A 16,155-nucleotide genomic window follows, 5' to 3' on the forward strand; every position below is an offset into this window, starting at 1 on the left:
CAAAAGGTCAGTCAGCAGCCCACAGGAATAGAATAGGGGACTGTCAACAAAGCCAGTACCAGTTTTAATAAACAAGTGGAGCAAAAAGGGTCAGAGAAATGTGTTGCTCTGCATGATTCTCTATAGGAGGCAGCAAAATGGTAGGGTAGGCTCCCTCAATAAAGCTTTAGAATGTTATAAAATCACATTGGGGTCTTCAGAAGCCCCCTGGGAGCTGACGCAACCAATGCAAAGGTAGGTTGGACTAGAAGCCCCAAGGACTCTGAAGTCCCAGCACCCTGTCCTCAGGTGTTCTAGGAACACAGAAGATTCAGCACTCTGAACTTCAAAGATCCATGGGAGGAAAAGGTCAACACAATAATTCTGATGACTCTGGTCAATACCAAGCAGGATTAATCACACACCCAGAAGTACAACAGGAACAAAGTTGACCCTGGGCCAAAGTCCCAATCTAAGAACTAAAAATGATGATGTAACTAAAAAAGATGAGTAAACTAAAGAAGACATCCATCAAAAGTTTAAAAAAATTACTTTTATATTGCAAATCTAGACATCATCACCAAAAGGAAAAAAAATAATAACTCCAAAACAATTGTAAGCAGAATCTAAAAGAAAAGGGTTATTTTCTATAAGGACTAAATGAATACATAGAAGAAATGAAGCAAGAGATTAGTAAAGAACTGGAGGAAGAATAAATATCTTTGAAGAAAAAGTGGTAAAACTTACCCAAGTAACAGATTCCCTGAAAATTAAAATAAAACAAATAGAAATCAATGAATTCTTGAGACTGCAAGAAATTGAACAAAAATTTTAAAAATAGAAGAAATTGTAAGAATCTGAAATAGAAAACAACCAATCTAGAAAACAGATCCAAGAAAAATGATTTTGGAATTCACTGGAATCCCTACAAACCATGATTTAAAAAAAAAAAGTCTAAATTTCAGGGATCATAAATGAAAATTGTCCAGATCTATTAGAATCAGAGTTTAGAAAGATCTGTCCAATGCTATCAGCTTGAGGGCATTCCAACCTGTTTGCCTCAATATCAATCAACAGTTACAGTTAGTACTTTATATATTTGTTGACTCAGTTATTAGTACCCCAGTTATCATTTAATTAATTAATGTCGATTCAATACTCTCTGGAATGACAATGAAGGTCTCAGAATTCTCCTCAGAATGTTTTCCCCACAGAAGGTTTTTTCTACAAAATAAAAGTTAGTTCAGTTCTCATCAGGAATGAAATATGGTTCAATTTTTTCCTTTTAAAATGGCAGTTAAAGTCACTTTTCTCAAAATGACTTTTCAAAAATTATCTTGGAGAAGATAATTAATTTTCCAAGTCCTAGAGAGATTCATTTTTCCATGGTAGTTAAAGGTAATATTTTATAAAATCTCTCTTCATTATAATTAACTCTCCATGTCTCCTGAGGGAAAATATGATGTTATTCCTTCTTAAGTGCTTCACACAAGTTCCCCCTAAGATGGGAGTTAACTGTCCCTCTCAATATTTACTTTCTTCTTTGTTAAAGATATAATATAGTATACAGAGTGTCTGTGGGAGGGCCCAATGCAATATATATTGAAGAAAAATACAAGGAAACTATAGGTACTCCATAATAATAATAATAATAATCTATGATAAATGTAATAATAAGATAGTAATACATAATAAATACAACTTGATCATATCATAAGATGAACCAAACTTAAAATGCTTGCTGTATTCAACATTAAATAATTAACAATAATTTAGTCTAAGGATCTACCCCCACTTTCATTGCCTAGAGAGACAATGGGAGAAACTCACCTCTGCTGTCTGAACCAAGGATAGCCAACAGTTCCACCTCTAAGAAGATAGGATGAGGAAAATCTACCCACCAAATGACCAGATTCAGGATTTGTCAATTCTTAGAGAGAGGCTACTAAGGTCTTAAATTACATGTGGCATAATGAAGGCATTACTTAGCTAGTGTTCACTGAGATAGGAGAAGAAGACATAGAAAAGAAAAAAGTGATAATTTACACATAATTCTTTGTCACCAAAAGACTTGGAGCAAAGATGGGAAAGCCATTGATTATTCAATTTAACATTCTTTAGGTATATATAACATGTAAAAACACTGTGCCGTGGTAATTGTGGAAATATGTATAGAGGAATTGCACATATTAAATGTATATTGGATTATTTGCTGTCTAACAGAGGGGGCAGGGGGAAGGAAGGGATAAAACAATTTGGAACACAAGGTTTTGCAAGGGTGAATGTTGAAAACTATGGATATATTTTGAAAAAAAAAAAGCTTTTAAAAATTAAACTTAAAAAAACTGTTCCAGCCTCTTGGAGATTTAAAAAATTTTAAATTACACAGTTTCTGCCCTTGAGGAACTTCAGAAGAGGACATTGATAGGAGCAAAGGAAAGACCCAAGACAAAATGCTATGTAGTCAGAGGGCTATCAGTCCATAAACATTTATTAAGCACCTACTATGGACCTGGCAAGGCAAAAGACACTCTCTGCTCTCAAGGAGCTCATAATTTAATAGAGGAGATAATAAGAAAAACAATTACACATAAGCAAGCTAAATATATAATATAAACTGGAAATAATCACTAGAGATAAGGCACAAGCATCAAAGGGGATGGAGAAAGGCTTTTGCAGAAGATGGAAATTTAGCTGGGACTTGAAGCAAGTCTGAAGACAAAAAATGGAGAGAATTCCAGACCTGGGGAACAGCAAGTGACAAAGCCCAGAGTTGGAAGATGGAGTTTCTTTCTGCAAGGGAGTATCAAAGAAGCCAGTATCACCGACCCAAGAATACATGGAGAGGACTGTGGTATGAAACAACTGGAAAAGTAGGAAGGGGCAAGTTAGGAAGAGCTTTGAAGGCTGGAGAATTTGATATTACTAGGGAAGCTAATAACAGAGAGACTGTTGGAGAAAGCGGAGAATTTAGGGTTTTTCAGTGTTTTGTAAATTGTGTATGATAAATTCTTCTCGATATGAATTAAAATAGAAGGGGATGCACAAACGCAAACGGACTGTGCCAACGTGGAAAACGGAAGCAATAGCTTGAGCATGGACCTGGGGGTTGGTGATAAAGACTGGGCTTGGAGATGGGATGCTCTGTTCAGGCAAACTTTGGTTTAGATGGTCGCAAGTCTCTTCTGAGATGTTTAAAGGCGAATTCACTTTGGGTGGATGGGAGGAGCTTAGAAAAATGACTAAGATAAGAGGAAAGAAAGGAAAGGGCATCAGTCAAGGACTCAGAGTTAAAATCCGAGTTCAGACAATACTCTTGTGACTCTGGGTAAATCCTTGCTCTTGGTTTCCTCATCCTTCATTTTATGAATAGGGTTGGACTGGTTGGAGTCTGAGTTCCCTTTAATCTCTAGATCTATGATTTTAGGATGAGTGATGTAGGAAGCCTGCTATTGAATGAGTGAATGAAGCATTTACAAAGCACAAAACATAGGGTTACTCTCTGGGGATATGAATGAAAAATGGAAGTGACAGGGCCAGACCTTAAGGAATTCATATTCTACTGGGAGGAGACAAGATTCCAAAAGTCCAGCCCCCAGAAAGCTTGTTTTTGATGTAGCCTGAGGAGAGTAAGTGGGCACACCCTTGCAAGCTGTCAAGGCAATTATTATGGGAGGTATTGCAGATTAGGACTTGATTGTAGTTACAGAACTGAGTGTGTGTGTATGTGTGTGTGTATGTGTGTATAAAGGGGGAACGAAGGCATATTAAAAAGTTTGTTCATTTTTATCAGTCAAAATAAAAAAAAAAAGAATTTTGAGAAAAAGAAAGTTGAAAGTTTTCTGTGAGTTGTCTGGGTGGGTCTCAGTTTCTCCAGCAGCAACACGAGTTTGGATTCGTTGACTTCTAAAGTCCAGCTCCAAAGCTAAAAGGCTGGGGCCGGGTTAGGGGATGCGGCGGGGGTCCCTGGGGAAGAAAGACACGGGCGGGGCGCTCGCCAGAAGGAAGGGCAGAGTTGGGGGAGAGGCGGGGCCGGGGCAGGCTTACCTTGAAGTAGGCGTATTGAAGGAACTTGTAGGGCTCCCGCCGCTGGAACTCGTCCAGAACCTCGCGACTGGGCTGGGACTGGCGGAAGGCGGGGAGGCCCTGCTTGCAGCGCTTGAGGCATCTGGCGCGGTGCAGCAGGTCCCCGAAGAGCCGCAGCTCGGGGAAGTCGGCGAACCTGTCCCGGGGCTGGGGCTGGGGGCCGAGGCCGGGGTCCGAGGCGGGCGGGTCCGGGTCCATGCGCGCGCTGCTGCAGTTGAGGTGGCAGAAAGCCTCGCTGTCCCGCAGCAGGCGGTGCAGCCGCATGCTGATCTCCAGGTAGCCCACGCTCTCGGCCCAGTTCTCGTGGCCGTACTGGTCCAGGCCGTACTTGTAGGCGGACTCCAGGGGCATCAGCTCGTCCCGGGGGAAGCTGCGGAAGCTGTAGCGCTCGTACTGCGCCCGGCCGGGGCTCAGGGAGCTACAGAAGCACAGGGCGCAGAGCAGGGCTCGCCCCGCAGCAGCGGCCACCCCGAGGCGGGGGGGCCGGCCCCGGCCGCCGGGTGCCATCCCGCTGCCGCAGCCGCCCTGCCCGGAGACCTTCGCCCAGCCCTCCAAACTTGCCTCCCGCCCCGGACCCCTATGGCTCACCCCTCTCCCCCACCTTGCAAGGGGTGCCTGTCTGACTGTCGGGGGGTCAGCCGGGGCTCCCACCACGTAGCCAAAGAGGAAGAGGGCAGGGGAGGGGTGGGACAAAGGGGCAGGAAGAGGGAGCAGGAATGAGGGGGGAGTTTTCTCTTCGTCCCCTCACTCTGGACCCCCGTGGCTTGCCCCTTTCCCCACCCCCACGGAGAGTGCCTGCCTTACTGTCTGGGTGTCTGCCCGGGCGACCACCACGTAGCCAAAGAGGAAGAGGGGAGGTGGAAGGGGGGGAAAGGAGCAGGAAGAGGGATCAGGAATGCAGGAGGAGAGTTTGCTTTTTGCCCTCCCACTCCGGGCCTCTCTTGGTAGGCTTGCCTTACTCGGGCGGGGATTTGGGAAAAGATTGACAACTTGGGGCTAGCTGAGGGGGGGGAGCCGCCCAGGCCCAGCCGGGCTGCTGCCTCTGCCACTCTGGCCAAAGTGGGAAAGCTCTTCCCTGGAAAGAGGGAGTCGATGTGTCTGCCTGGGACCTCCCTCAACTTTCCTGTCCTGTAATCCCCGTTGCCTTCCCCTTACATCTCCATCTTCAGGAGTCTCAAGCTACCCATTACACTCTCAGATTCAATATTAACGGTCAAAAAAAGGAGTTAGAAAGTCAATATTTGTTAAGTATCTACTGTGTGCTAGTCCCAGCCAGAAAGGATCTCTCTCCAAATACCCGATACTTTCTTCTACAACTCCTTGACCCTTAACCCTTTCTACTTTTAGCTATAAATTATTTACAAATGTAACTTGTTTTGATTATTAAGTATTAAGCTTTTTGAAGGCAGGGAGCTGACTGGACTTTGTCTTTTATCACCTATTTAAGGAAGGGACCTTAACAGGCGGAATTAAGATAATTGATCTCAAAAAGCTTCAAGGATGTACTAAAGGTCACACACACTAAGTGGAATTAGAATCATTATTCCCGACTCCCACTTGCCTATCCACCACCATATTTGCCTCATTGCCTAGCACTGTACCCTATATTTAAGGTAAATATTTATCAGACTGGATGAAAATGGACATTGACCCAAACCTAGTGGTTTTGAAAGTACTTTTTGGAGAAACTGAGGCAAGATAGAGATTAGAGAGTTTTTAATATTTTATTTGAAAGGGAGAGATTTACTGAGTCCAAATTAGGATCTATAGTTTGGTTCCAGGGCTGAATGAGGCTATCCTCTCCAAGAATCCAGCCTGAATCCAACCTACAGCCAGCATCCAGCAGCCAATGCCAGTTCCCAATGACATTTATACACATTAATAGCTAAACAAAGGCAGGGGGGTGGAGTCCAAACTCTGGTGGTCCGGAATCTCCAGGTAGGAACCAGAAATCAGGTTCTGACAGGTTGGGGGGTAGGACCATAAATTCTAACAAACTAGGAGTTAAGAAAATGTCTGACTACAGACACAAAGTCTGGAGTCCTTCTTTCAAAGTTCACACATTGACAATTTATAACCTTAGAGCAAATAGCCCTGAGTTATATCAGTCTTCATGAATGGGGGTAGGAGAGATGGGGTTTGCAATTAAGGAGATCGAGGTAGAATTAGGGAAACTGAGGCAGAACAATATAGGGAAACAGACAGAACCAATTTCTGAGGTGGAACCAATTTAGGGAAATTCAGGACAATAAAAGAGACAACTGAGAGTCAGGACAATAAAAGAGAACTGTGGCACAACACTTTCATGTTCATTTTTACTTGATCTATTTCATCATACTCCCTTGGAATTGTAAATAGAGGCATTAGCTCCATTTTCAGTGGAGAAAACAGGCTTAGGGTGAGTGGTTTATCCAACAATAGGCCACCAGTGAGTTTTTTAAATTCAAATTTTCTGCTTCTTTGTCCAGTGCTTGGATGTTTCTCAGATATGAGGGTGTGACAAAATACCCTCCTTTAGTTGGAATGTTTGTGTTTTAAAGTACAGTTCAATGCTGATAAAAACATAACATACAACTGAATAGGGATAACTGTAACCATCAAATGAAATCTGGAATAAGATGTTCAAAGCCCTATGCAAATTAAGATTATTTAATATTCAGCCAACACTAATTAAAAGTGCCTACTGTGGCCAGAAATTGGAAACTAAGTGGATGCCTATCAACTGGAGAATGGCTGAATAAATTGTGGTATATGAATATTATTGTTCAGTAAGAAATGACCAACAGGATGATTTCAGAAAGGCCTGGAGAGACTTATATGAACTGATGCTGAGTGAAATGAGCAGGACCAGGAGATCATTATACACTTCAACAATAATACTATATGATGATCAATTCTGATGGACCTGGCCCTCTTCAGCAATGAGATGAACTAAATCAGTTCCAATGGAGCAGGAATGAATTGAACCAGTTATACCCAGAAAAAGAACTCTGGGAGATGACTAAGAATCATTACATAGAATTCCCAATCCCTCTCTTTTTGTCTGCTGGCATTTTTTATTTCTTTCACAGGCTAATCATACAATATTTTAGAGTCTGATTCTTTTTGTACAGCAAAATAACAGTTTGGACATGTATACTTATTTTGTATTTAATTTATACTTTAACATATTTAACATGTATTGGTCAACCCGCCATCTGGGAGAGGGGGTGGGGGAAAGAGGGGAAAAATTGGAACAAAAGGTTTGGCAATTGTCAATGCTATAAAATTACCCATGCATATGACTTCTAAATAAAAAGCTATTTAAAAACACACACACACACACACACACACACACACAAAAAGTGCCTACTGTTTGGTGCAGACTTGGACAATCAATATAGGAAGTCCAAAGTGAGGAAATACCCCCTAGCAGTTTAGATTGGCAACTGTTCAACAGTGTAGTCTTGGAAAGTTTTCTGAAGGCTACCTGAATTGCTCAGGGTCATACATCTTACAGCTAATATATGTCCTGTTTGAACTTGAAATGAGGTAGAAACTGTATCTTCTTGAATATGTGTTGTTATTTGGCTATGTTCTACTCTTTATGATCTTGACAAAGATATGGGAGTGATTTGCCATTTCCCTCTCCAGCTCCTTTACAGATAAGGAAACTGAGGCAAACAGGTCTAAGTAACTTGCCCAGCATCACACACCTATTAAGTGTCTGAGGTTACATTTGAACTCAGTAAAAAGAGTCTTCGTGATTCCAGGTTTGATATTCTTTACACTGAGGTACCTAACTGCCCTGTCTTACTGAATAAAGTTGCCTATAAATTCAGAATTAAATTAATCCAGTTCCAGACTTTCAGAAATTCAAAGATTGCACAATAGTTAAGAAACATTAGAAATACACACTACTTAACTATAACTCCATCAGCTTTTAAAATAATAGACATCATTTGTGGAACATTCCAAAAAGCAATGAGTCCTACCATATGGCAATCAGCTTCTCCAGCCACCAAATTTCTCTCTTGTCTATTCTGGACTCTGAGAGGCAGAACATCACATGCCACAATTCTTTAAATATAAATCTCTCTGTTTGACTTTTAAAGCCAACCCCAACTTGACTCCAGTTTAGGTTTTTGGTTTTAATAGACATTTCCTCTCATGCTCTCTAGGGTCCAGCCAAACTGACTTCCTTTCCATTCCTCAGAGAACAGGGAGCTTTCCTAACACATGTCATTCCACCATCCATTAGTAGTGCTAAATTGGGAAGAACCTGATACATGCTTAAAAGGCAGGACCGCAGAATGATTAGAATACTCCCACACCAGATATGGATTACAGGTTGTTTTGACTGTACCAACCATGGCCAGAAAGGAAAAGCTCCTTCTTTCGCTATGTAGCCCCATAACTGGCAGGGAAACATCTGGGCAAGTCACTTAATCTGTCAAGATCTGTCTACATATGCACAAAATGAAATAGAATGCTGACCTTGGAGTCAGGAGAATCTGCCTTTGACATTTAATAGGCAAGTCATTTAATTTTTTTTCCTGAGGCAATTGGGGTTAAGTGACTTGCCCAGGTCACATAGCTAGGAAGTGTTAAATGTCTGAAACTAGATTTGAACTAAGGTCCTCCTTATTTCAGGACTGGTACTTTATCTACTACACCAACTAGCTGCCCCTCTCATTTAATTTCTTGAACCTTACTTTCCTAATCCATAACATGAACAGTGTAGAAAGAATCATATTGACGGGGTGAACCCTGAAACTGTCCCCATTGACTTTTGGGGGGAAGCAATGGGGGTGAACTCTGAAACTGTGTTCCCTTTGATCTGTAAAAGAAGGGAGATTTGGAGTCTCAGATTCCAAAAAGTCTGGGAAAACATATCTTCCCAGACAAGTTAAGTCGGCTTCATTCAATTGGAAATCTTGGTCAAATCATCCTCCATTGATCTTTTGGGGGTAGTGTGATCCTCTTCAGGAAATTCCAGGCTCTGGAAAAAAGCCTTTAAAATGATTTTATTCAATTGGAGATCTAGGCCTATTGAGTGGCTTGAAACTCCAAGATAAGTATCTAGCCTGAAGGCATTGACTCTTTTTTCAACTGGAACCAAGCCTCGGACTGCCAATAAAAAGACAATTTTGAACTCCAAATCTCTGCAGAAATCCGAAGTAGGATTATGCTTTGCCAAGGGACCTCTCTTCTTGGCACAGCTGCCTGCCAGGACTCTTGCCCGCTGTGAAGACATTCTCTTCTCTGTGATAACCTTTGTTATTTCTCTGACAGAACCTCTTGCACTGAGGAGTCTGTCTTCTCAGCAAAGCTGGCTTCTCAGGGCCAATAAAAATCCCTTTTGCCATTCAGACTTTTAGGGTTTGTGAATTCTTTCATGTTGGACATCTCTGACCAGAGGGGATTCTCACACTCCAATTCACTACCACTAGACCTCCATTAGCATCTGTTTTATGTAGGCTGGACTCTTCCCTCTAATGGGACATAATAGGCCTTTCTCAGAATTTGGTTATTCTAGGGACTTACCTTGGTTTCCTTGTCACTGGGAGCATAAAAAGTAATTGCTGTTGATTTAGTGCTCTTGTGCTTTGATAGAATCTCTATCACCTGTAGAATGTCAATATGTCAAGTCACAAATATTCATTAAGCTTTTACAATGTTCTAGTACATTATGTTTTTCTTCTTCCACGTTGCGGCCTTGGTCAATATGAAAACCAAGGGGAATCACATCTGTTCGAAATGGTAAAGGTTGCCTTTTAAATCTCATATTTTTATGGAATTTTGTCGTCTATGAATATTTCATTGCCTACTAGCCCCATATCTGAATGTTGTTCTGAGTAAGGTCTGATCCAAACCCAATAAACTGGACTAAGCTTCTTTTAAAATCTAAATCTATGATAATTCAGCAATACTCTGATCTGCCTCCCAAAGTTTTGAGTTTTAAAGTGTTATTATGTAGGTAGGCTAGAAATGATTCCTTGATAATAGCAATAGATAATAATAGAAAATATATAGGCTCTTGTTTCCTCATTAAGCTATTTGCAAACCAGGGGAAAGAGGGAGGTTCCCCTCCACCCAGCACTATGAGAAACCTTCTTCAAAGCCTCAAGTAATACCTTTGTTTCAAAGTTGAAACAAGAGGATGATTTAAAGGAAACTACATTAGAGACCCAGGAATATAACCTGAATTACTCACATCAACATTTAAAATGAGTACACTAATCTCCTGCAAGAAAAGAAGTTCAGAAGATTGCTTTTAACCTCTAAGGGCATCTCTAAATAGTTGCAACTTGAGGTATTTTCTTTTGGAAAGAGGTAAAGATTACTCTCACAGGTAATAAAGCTACTGGATTGCCTAATAATAATTCCTATATATGAACTCTCCCCTACATAGTACTATGGTATCCTCTGTATATGAGAATCAAACATGGAATCTAATAGCTGCTGCTTTGAACTGAAGTGTTTTCCTTTTCCCCAGAGAATCATAAATGAAGAGCTGAAAGTGGACCCTAGAGGATCTCTAAAATAGCTTTATTCTATAACTTTACAAATTAAAGACTGAAGCTTCTATGCTAATTAACTTGTCCAAATTTACACAGGTGGAAAACGGCAAGAGGAGGATTTGAATCCAGGATCTTTGACTCCAAATTCGGCATCCTTTCCACTGTCCCAAGCTGTACCTTTTAGCTAGTCAGTCGGAAGATCAAGAGCTACCTACAGTTTAAGAAGCTGCCCACCTGCAGCCACAATGTTTTGTAGGATGACATTCAGAGGAACCTACATATGGGTAGCCATGGGGGCTATAATAATTAGGCTGTAAAGCTTATTAATGGCCAAAGAAAAAGATGAAATGGAGGGATAGTGGAGAGGATGGAAAATAATAATAAGTTATATTAATATTACTACTTTATGATTTACAAAGTATTTTACAAATTTTATTTATCTTATCCTTACAAGAACTGTGGAAGACAAGTATTATTATTACTAGCCCTTTTTGAAAAGATAAAGAAGTAGTAACCTCTAGGATCACACAGCTATTAAGTGTTCAAGGTAGAGTTTGAATTCATGTGTCCTTGATTTGGGTCACTAGGTGGTCCCATGGATAGAGCCAGGTGCATGGAATCAGGAAAATTCATCTTCCTGACTTCCAATCTTGCTTCAAATATTTACTACCTATCTGACAATAGGCAAGTCATTTAAACTTATTTTTCTCAGTTTCTCATCTGTGAACTAGAGAAGGAAATGGCAAACCACTCTAGTATCTTTGCCAAGAAAACCCCAAATAGGGTCACAGAGAATAGAACATGATTGAAAAACAACTTAACAATAACAACTTCCTGATATTAAGTCCAATGTTCCTTGCCATCTAGCCCAAAAAGCCAAGAATTAGAAGTATCCCCAAGAGTGATCCAGGTGCGTATAGATTTCAACCAATTGAATTATCGCCCAGGTAAGAGAGAATGTTTTTTATGCTTCAGAAATAAGTTGAAGGACAAAGATGGAATTTAGATAAGATTTAGGATAGGAACAGCAGGTGCTGAGGACTGAATGGCTTAAAAGAAGAGGAAATTAAGCAGGGTCTGATGAAGATAATGCATACTTTTTGGAAGACAGCCTAATGTCATTTGGAAACCTGATGGTGAACTCAACAGATATGCGATCAGTGCTTTCTAACTGTAAGTCAAAGCCACTAGAAGAGACTGAGTTTATCAAAAGTTAAGTTTACTTGTAAATCACCTTGGTCTTCAATAAAGTTATTTTTATGTACCCATTCCCTGTATTGTGTAGTTTGTATGTGACAGCTGAGGAGAACCAAGATGGAAAGTTAAAAGGTTTGTAAGTCATATTATTGGAGCAACATTCACATTTTGCAAATTGAAGGTATTGTTCTGGAATCCTCCCATTCCTGTTCTCCCTCCTGTAAAGGAGCAAAACCCTGGGCCCTAGATTAGCTTATGAAAATTATTGACATAAACATTTTCTAAAGTCATTAAGATAAATGTTTTTAGATTTGCTAAGCCCACAGAAGGATCATTTCCCCAATAAACTGTTCCTTGAACCTAGGTAACCAAGTTTCTGTTTTAGCTGTTTTTAACAGATCCTGTGGCTAAGCTATTGTCTTAAAAGATTCTGATTTTAGCAACTTTAGAATTCTGAACATGGCTTAGAGCCAGAATTAGTCATGTAAGCTTTCTTCCATCCATCCTAATTGCCAATTAGTTGCCCATGTTATTTGGCCTGCTCTTGGAGAAATAAAGCTTCAACTTAAAGAAAATCCTATATAAGTGTTCAAAACCACAATGCTCTCCCTAGCACTCCTAGTTAAGGATGATACTTACATATATGCAGGGTGTTCCAAGACTTACCCTAATATCACTTAAACACTTTGAAAGTATTTTGCTGAGAATGGAAGTAAGAAGCACGAAATTATCCCCATTTTATAACTGAATAAACTAAAGTTCAAAAGTTTACATGATTTATCCATGGGCACACAGCTAGTGTGTGTCAGAGATGAAACTTGAAACTCAGATTTCCTAACTCCTAGTCTATTTATTGCTCATTACGCTATATGTCCCAGATAATCACGGAAGGCCTGGCACATGATAGACACTTAAGAAATATTTGTTCACCTTGAAAATTCTAGGAGATGTAGGAGTGGGTAGTACTTCAGTGATGATCTTTGTTGGTTTGGACTTTTTAGGGCAACAGAATCTTAGTTTCTTTCCAAACTAAGCTCAAATGTTCCTGAGGCCTTTTCTTATCCCCACAGATGTTAGAGACTCAGCCTGAAACTACCTTATTCAGGATATCACCTGTATTTAGGATTAGGATTGGACTTGTGATTTGTTTGGCATCTGGGGCTGTGCTGATGGCTATTTAGCTCTCCCAGAAGGTGGTGGAATATATGCAAGATATATATTTTTAAATTTAATTGCATAATCAACATTTTTCTCCACTACTTTAAGTCTAAACAGGCAATAAATCAAGCCTTTATTTGTAGAGTTTGTAGAACATCGAAAATGTTCTGGCTCCACCACAACTCTTCAAGCACAGCCATTCTCAGGCTTTTTGGTTTTAGGAGTCCTTTATACTTAATAATTATTGAGGACCCTCTGAAGAGCTTTCATTTATATGTATTATATCTATCAGCATTTACTGTTTTAAAAATTACAATTTCTTCTTATTATGTTACTATTATTATTAGTAGTAGTATTATGTTACAATTGTTTGGACCTTTCAGACCCCCTGGAAGGGTTTTGAGGATCTCCAGGGATCCCCCCTGTGAGAACCACTGCTATTTAGAATTCCCAGGTGAAGAAACTCCCCCATTATGGAATATAATACCATCTCTACATTTTAAGATTTTCAAAGTACTATCATATTAAACATATTTCCACATTAGTTATGTTGTGAAAGAAGAAGCAGGAAAAAAGGGGGAACCATGAAAAAGAAAAACAGAAGTGAAAATAGTATGCTTTGATTTGCATTTAGACACTATAGTTTTTCCTCTGGATAAGAATAGCATTTTTCATCAAAAATCATTTCTTAAACTGTAGTCTATGAATTTATTAAAAATTATTTTAAAATTAAATAACTATTTCATTATAATTGGTTATCTTTGTAATTCTATGTATTTTATTTTGTGATTTAAAAACATTATTTTGAGAATATTGTTCACCAGATTCCCTAATGAATTCATGACTTTCAAAAAAAGTTTAAGAACTTCTGTTCCTTTGAAGAAAGAAGTAAAGGGTCTATATATGGACAAAAATAATGATAGCAGCTCCTTTTGTGGTAGCAAAGAAGGTTTTGAGGAGGTGCCTATGGAGCAGGGAAAAGTTAGGGTCTAGGAATATGATGGAAAACCATTGTGCTGTGTAAAATGATGAAAGGGACAATTTAAGAGAGACCTGGGAAGGCTTATGTGAACTGATGCAGAGTGAAGTAAATAGAACCAGAAGAATGTCATATATAACAATGGTATTTTTTTAAAAACTGGGAAAGATTTAAAAACTCATATTAAGACAATGACCAATCGTGATTTTAGAGTACCCATACCCCCCCTACCATTATCAGATGGAGAGATTATACATACTCTCAGAGTGTATATTGAGATACACATATATGTATACACAAACACACACACAGACACATACACACAGAGGCAACAAGATAGCCCAGCAGATAGAATGATGGACCTGTGACTCAAGTCCCTTACTAGCTATGTGACCCTGGGCAAGTGACTTTACCTTGTCTGTCTTGGTTTCCCCATCTGTAAAATAAGCTGGAAAAAGAAATGCTAAATTACTCCAATATCTTTGCCAAGAAAACCCCAAATGGAGTCATAAATAGGACATGATTGAAAGGAATGAACAATAGCACACATATATGCATACACACACATAAAGATTTGGATACAGTAGGAATTTATTTTGCTTGCCTATATGTGTGTGTATTTGTTAAAGGGGCTTTGTTTTTCTTTTTTTCATCACAAGTAGAAAGGACATATTTTGCTTAATTAAAAACAAAATTTAATTTAAAAAGATTATTGATTAGAGAACCTGAAAATCACCAAGAGATGAATGCAAGAAATAGGAAGATGTAGAACAAGACCTCTCCTACCTCCTACATTTCACCAAATTGAGCAGCATTATTCTAGCAATTATGATTAAAGTGAATTTTAATGAGTGAGAGAACATCTAATATCTAGAAGAGTAATCTGGGTAAATGTTGTGCCACAGTTCCATTTTGATGTCCTGCTCTAGTTTCCCCATAGTCCTATCTGCCTCAGGTTATAACCTTTCCCTCTAAATGTTTGATAGGATAAAGGTCTTATATTTTAGACTTTAGTCTATACTTATTCCCTCTTAATGTTTAATGAGATAAAGGTCTTTATCCATTTAGGACATCATTAGAATATCCGGAGCCTTTCCAGCTACCTTTTAAACTTCATACTATTTTTCTGATAAGGATTCTATTAAACCAGGAAGTGGACTTATTGAAGTGGAATGGATATGTGATGGGTACTTAATATGGTTTTATCTATTAAAAGTATGGGTACCTTAGATTTTTCTTTGCTTTTAACATAGTTCTTTCTGTTGTATATCCTGAGTTACCAAGAAATAAGTTAATATGATATCACCTCTTTTTGTACTTGAGGAAATCTAGGCTGAAACTGATTAGTGACATGCCCAGAGTGACCCATGTCTAGATACATGTTCCAAGTCCAGTGCTCTATCCACTAGGTTTCATAGCTGCCTTTTATTTTTTTAATAGTATTTTATTTTTCCAAATATACATATAGTTTTCAACATTCATTTTTGTAAAACTGTGTTCCAAATTTTTCTTCCTTCTTCCCTCTTCTTCCCCATGACATAAAGCAATCTGATAAAGGTTAAATATGCAATTCTTTTAAAACATTTCCCTCTTTGTCATGTTGTACTAGAAAAATCAGATCAAAAGAAAAAAAAATACAAGAAAGAAAAAAAGCAAACAAATGACAACAAATAACAGTGAAAACACCATGCTTCAATCCACAGTCAAGGTCCATATTTCTGTCTCTAGATGTGGATGACATTTTTCACCTGAAATCTATTGGAATTGCCTTGAATCACCTCATTGTTGAAAAGAGTCAAGTCCATAACAATTGATTATCATATAATCTTGTATATAATGTTTTCTTGGTTCTGTTCACTTCACTCAGCATTAGTTCATGTAAATCTTTCCAGATTTTTCTGAAATCAGCTTGTCATTTCTTATAGAACTATAATATTCCATAACATTCAAATTCCATAACTTATTCAGCCATTCCCCAACTGATGGGCGTCCCCTCAATTTCCAGTTCACTGCCACTACATAAAGGGTTGCTACAAACATTTTTTTATATATGGGTTCTCCAGATGCCTTTTAAAGGGTTGTCCTGGACATGAAGAGAGAGCTGGAGCAAGTTCAGCAGGTGGACCCTGAGAGGGAGGAATAAATGAGACAGGATTCTAGGGATTGTGGTCCAGGACAGGTCAGCAGAGAGTTGTGAGAGTCACAAAAGGTAAGTGGAGAGAATTTAGTTTCCTTATCCAGGGACCCAAAGTT

At 39.2% G+C, this 16,155-nt stretch overlaps 1 protein-coding gene across 1 annotated transcript in view; it reads right to left on the minus strand.

Annotated features, from left to right (window-relative positions):
• CRTAP (cartilage associated protein) overlaps positions 1 to 4,963 on the minus strand; it is a 63,456-nt gene extending 58,493 nt beyond the window's left edge. The window contains exon 1 of the mRNA XM_003771948.4: positions 4,027 to 4,963. Within this exon, the coding sequence (XP_003771996.3) occupies positions 4,027 to 4,572 (546 nt within the window). The 5' untranslated portion in view covers positions 4,573 to 4,963. The remainder of the gene's footprint in view (positions 1 to 4,026) is intronic.
• Positions 4,964 to 16,155: the final 11,192 nt, after the last annotated feature.

The sequence above is a fragment of the Sarcophilus harrisii genome, chromosome 5, assembly GCF_902635505.1.
Source record: "Sarcophilus harrisii chromosome 5, mSarHar1.11, whole genome shotgun sequence".
Lineage (NCBI taxonomy): Eukaryota > Metazoa > Chordata > Mammalia > Dasyuromorphia > Dasyuridae > Sarcophilus > Sarcophilus harrisii.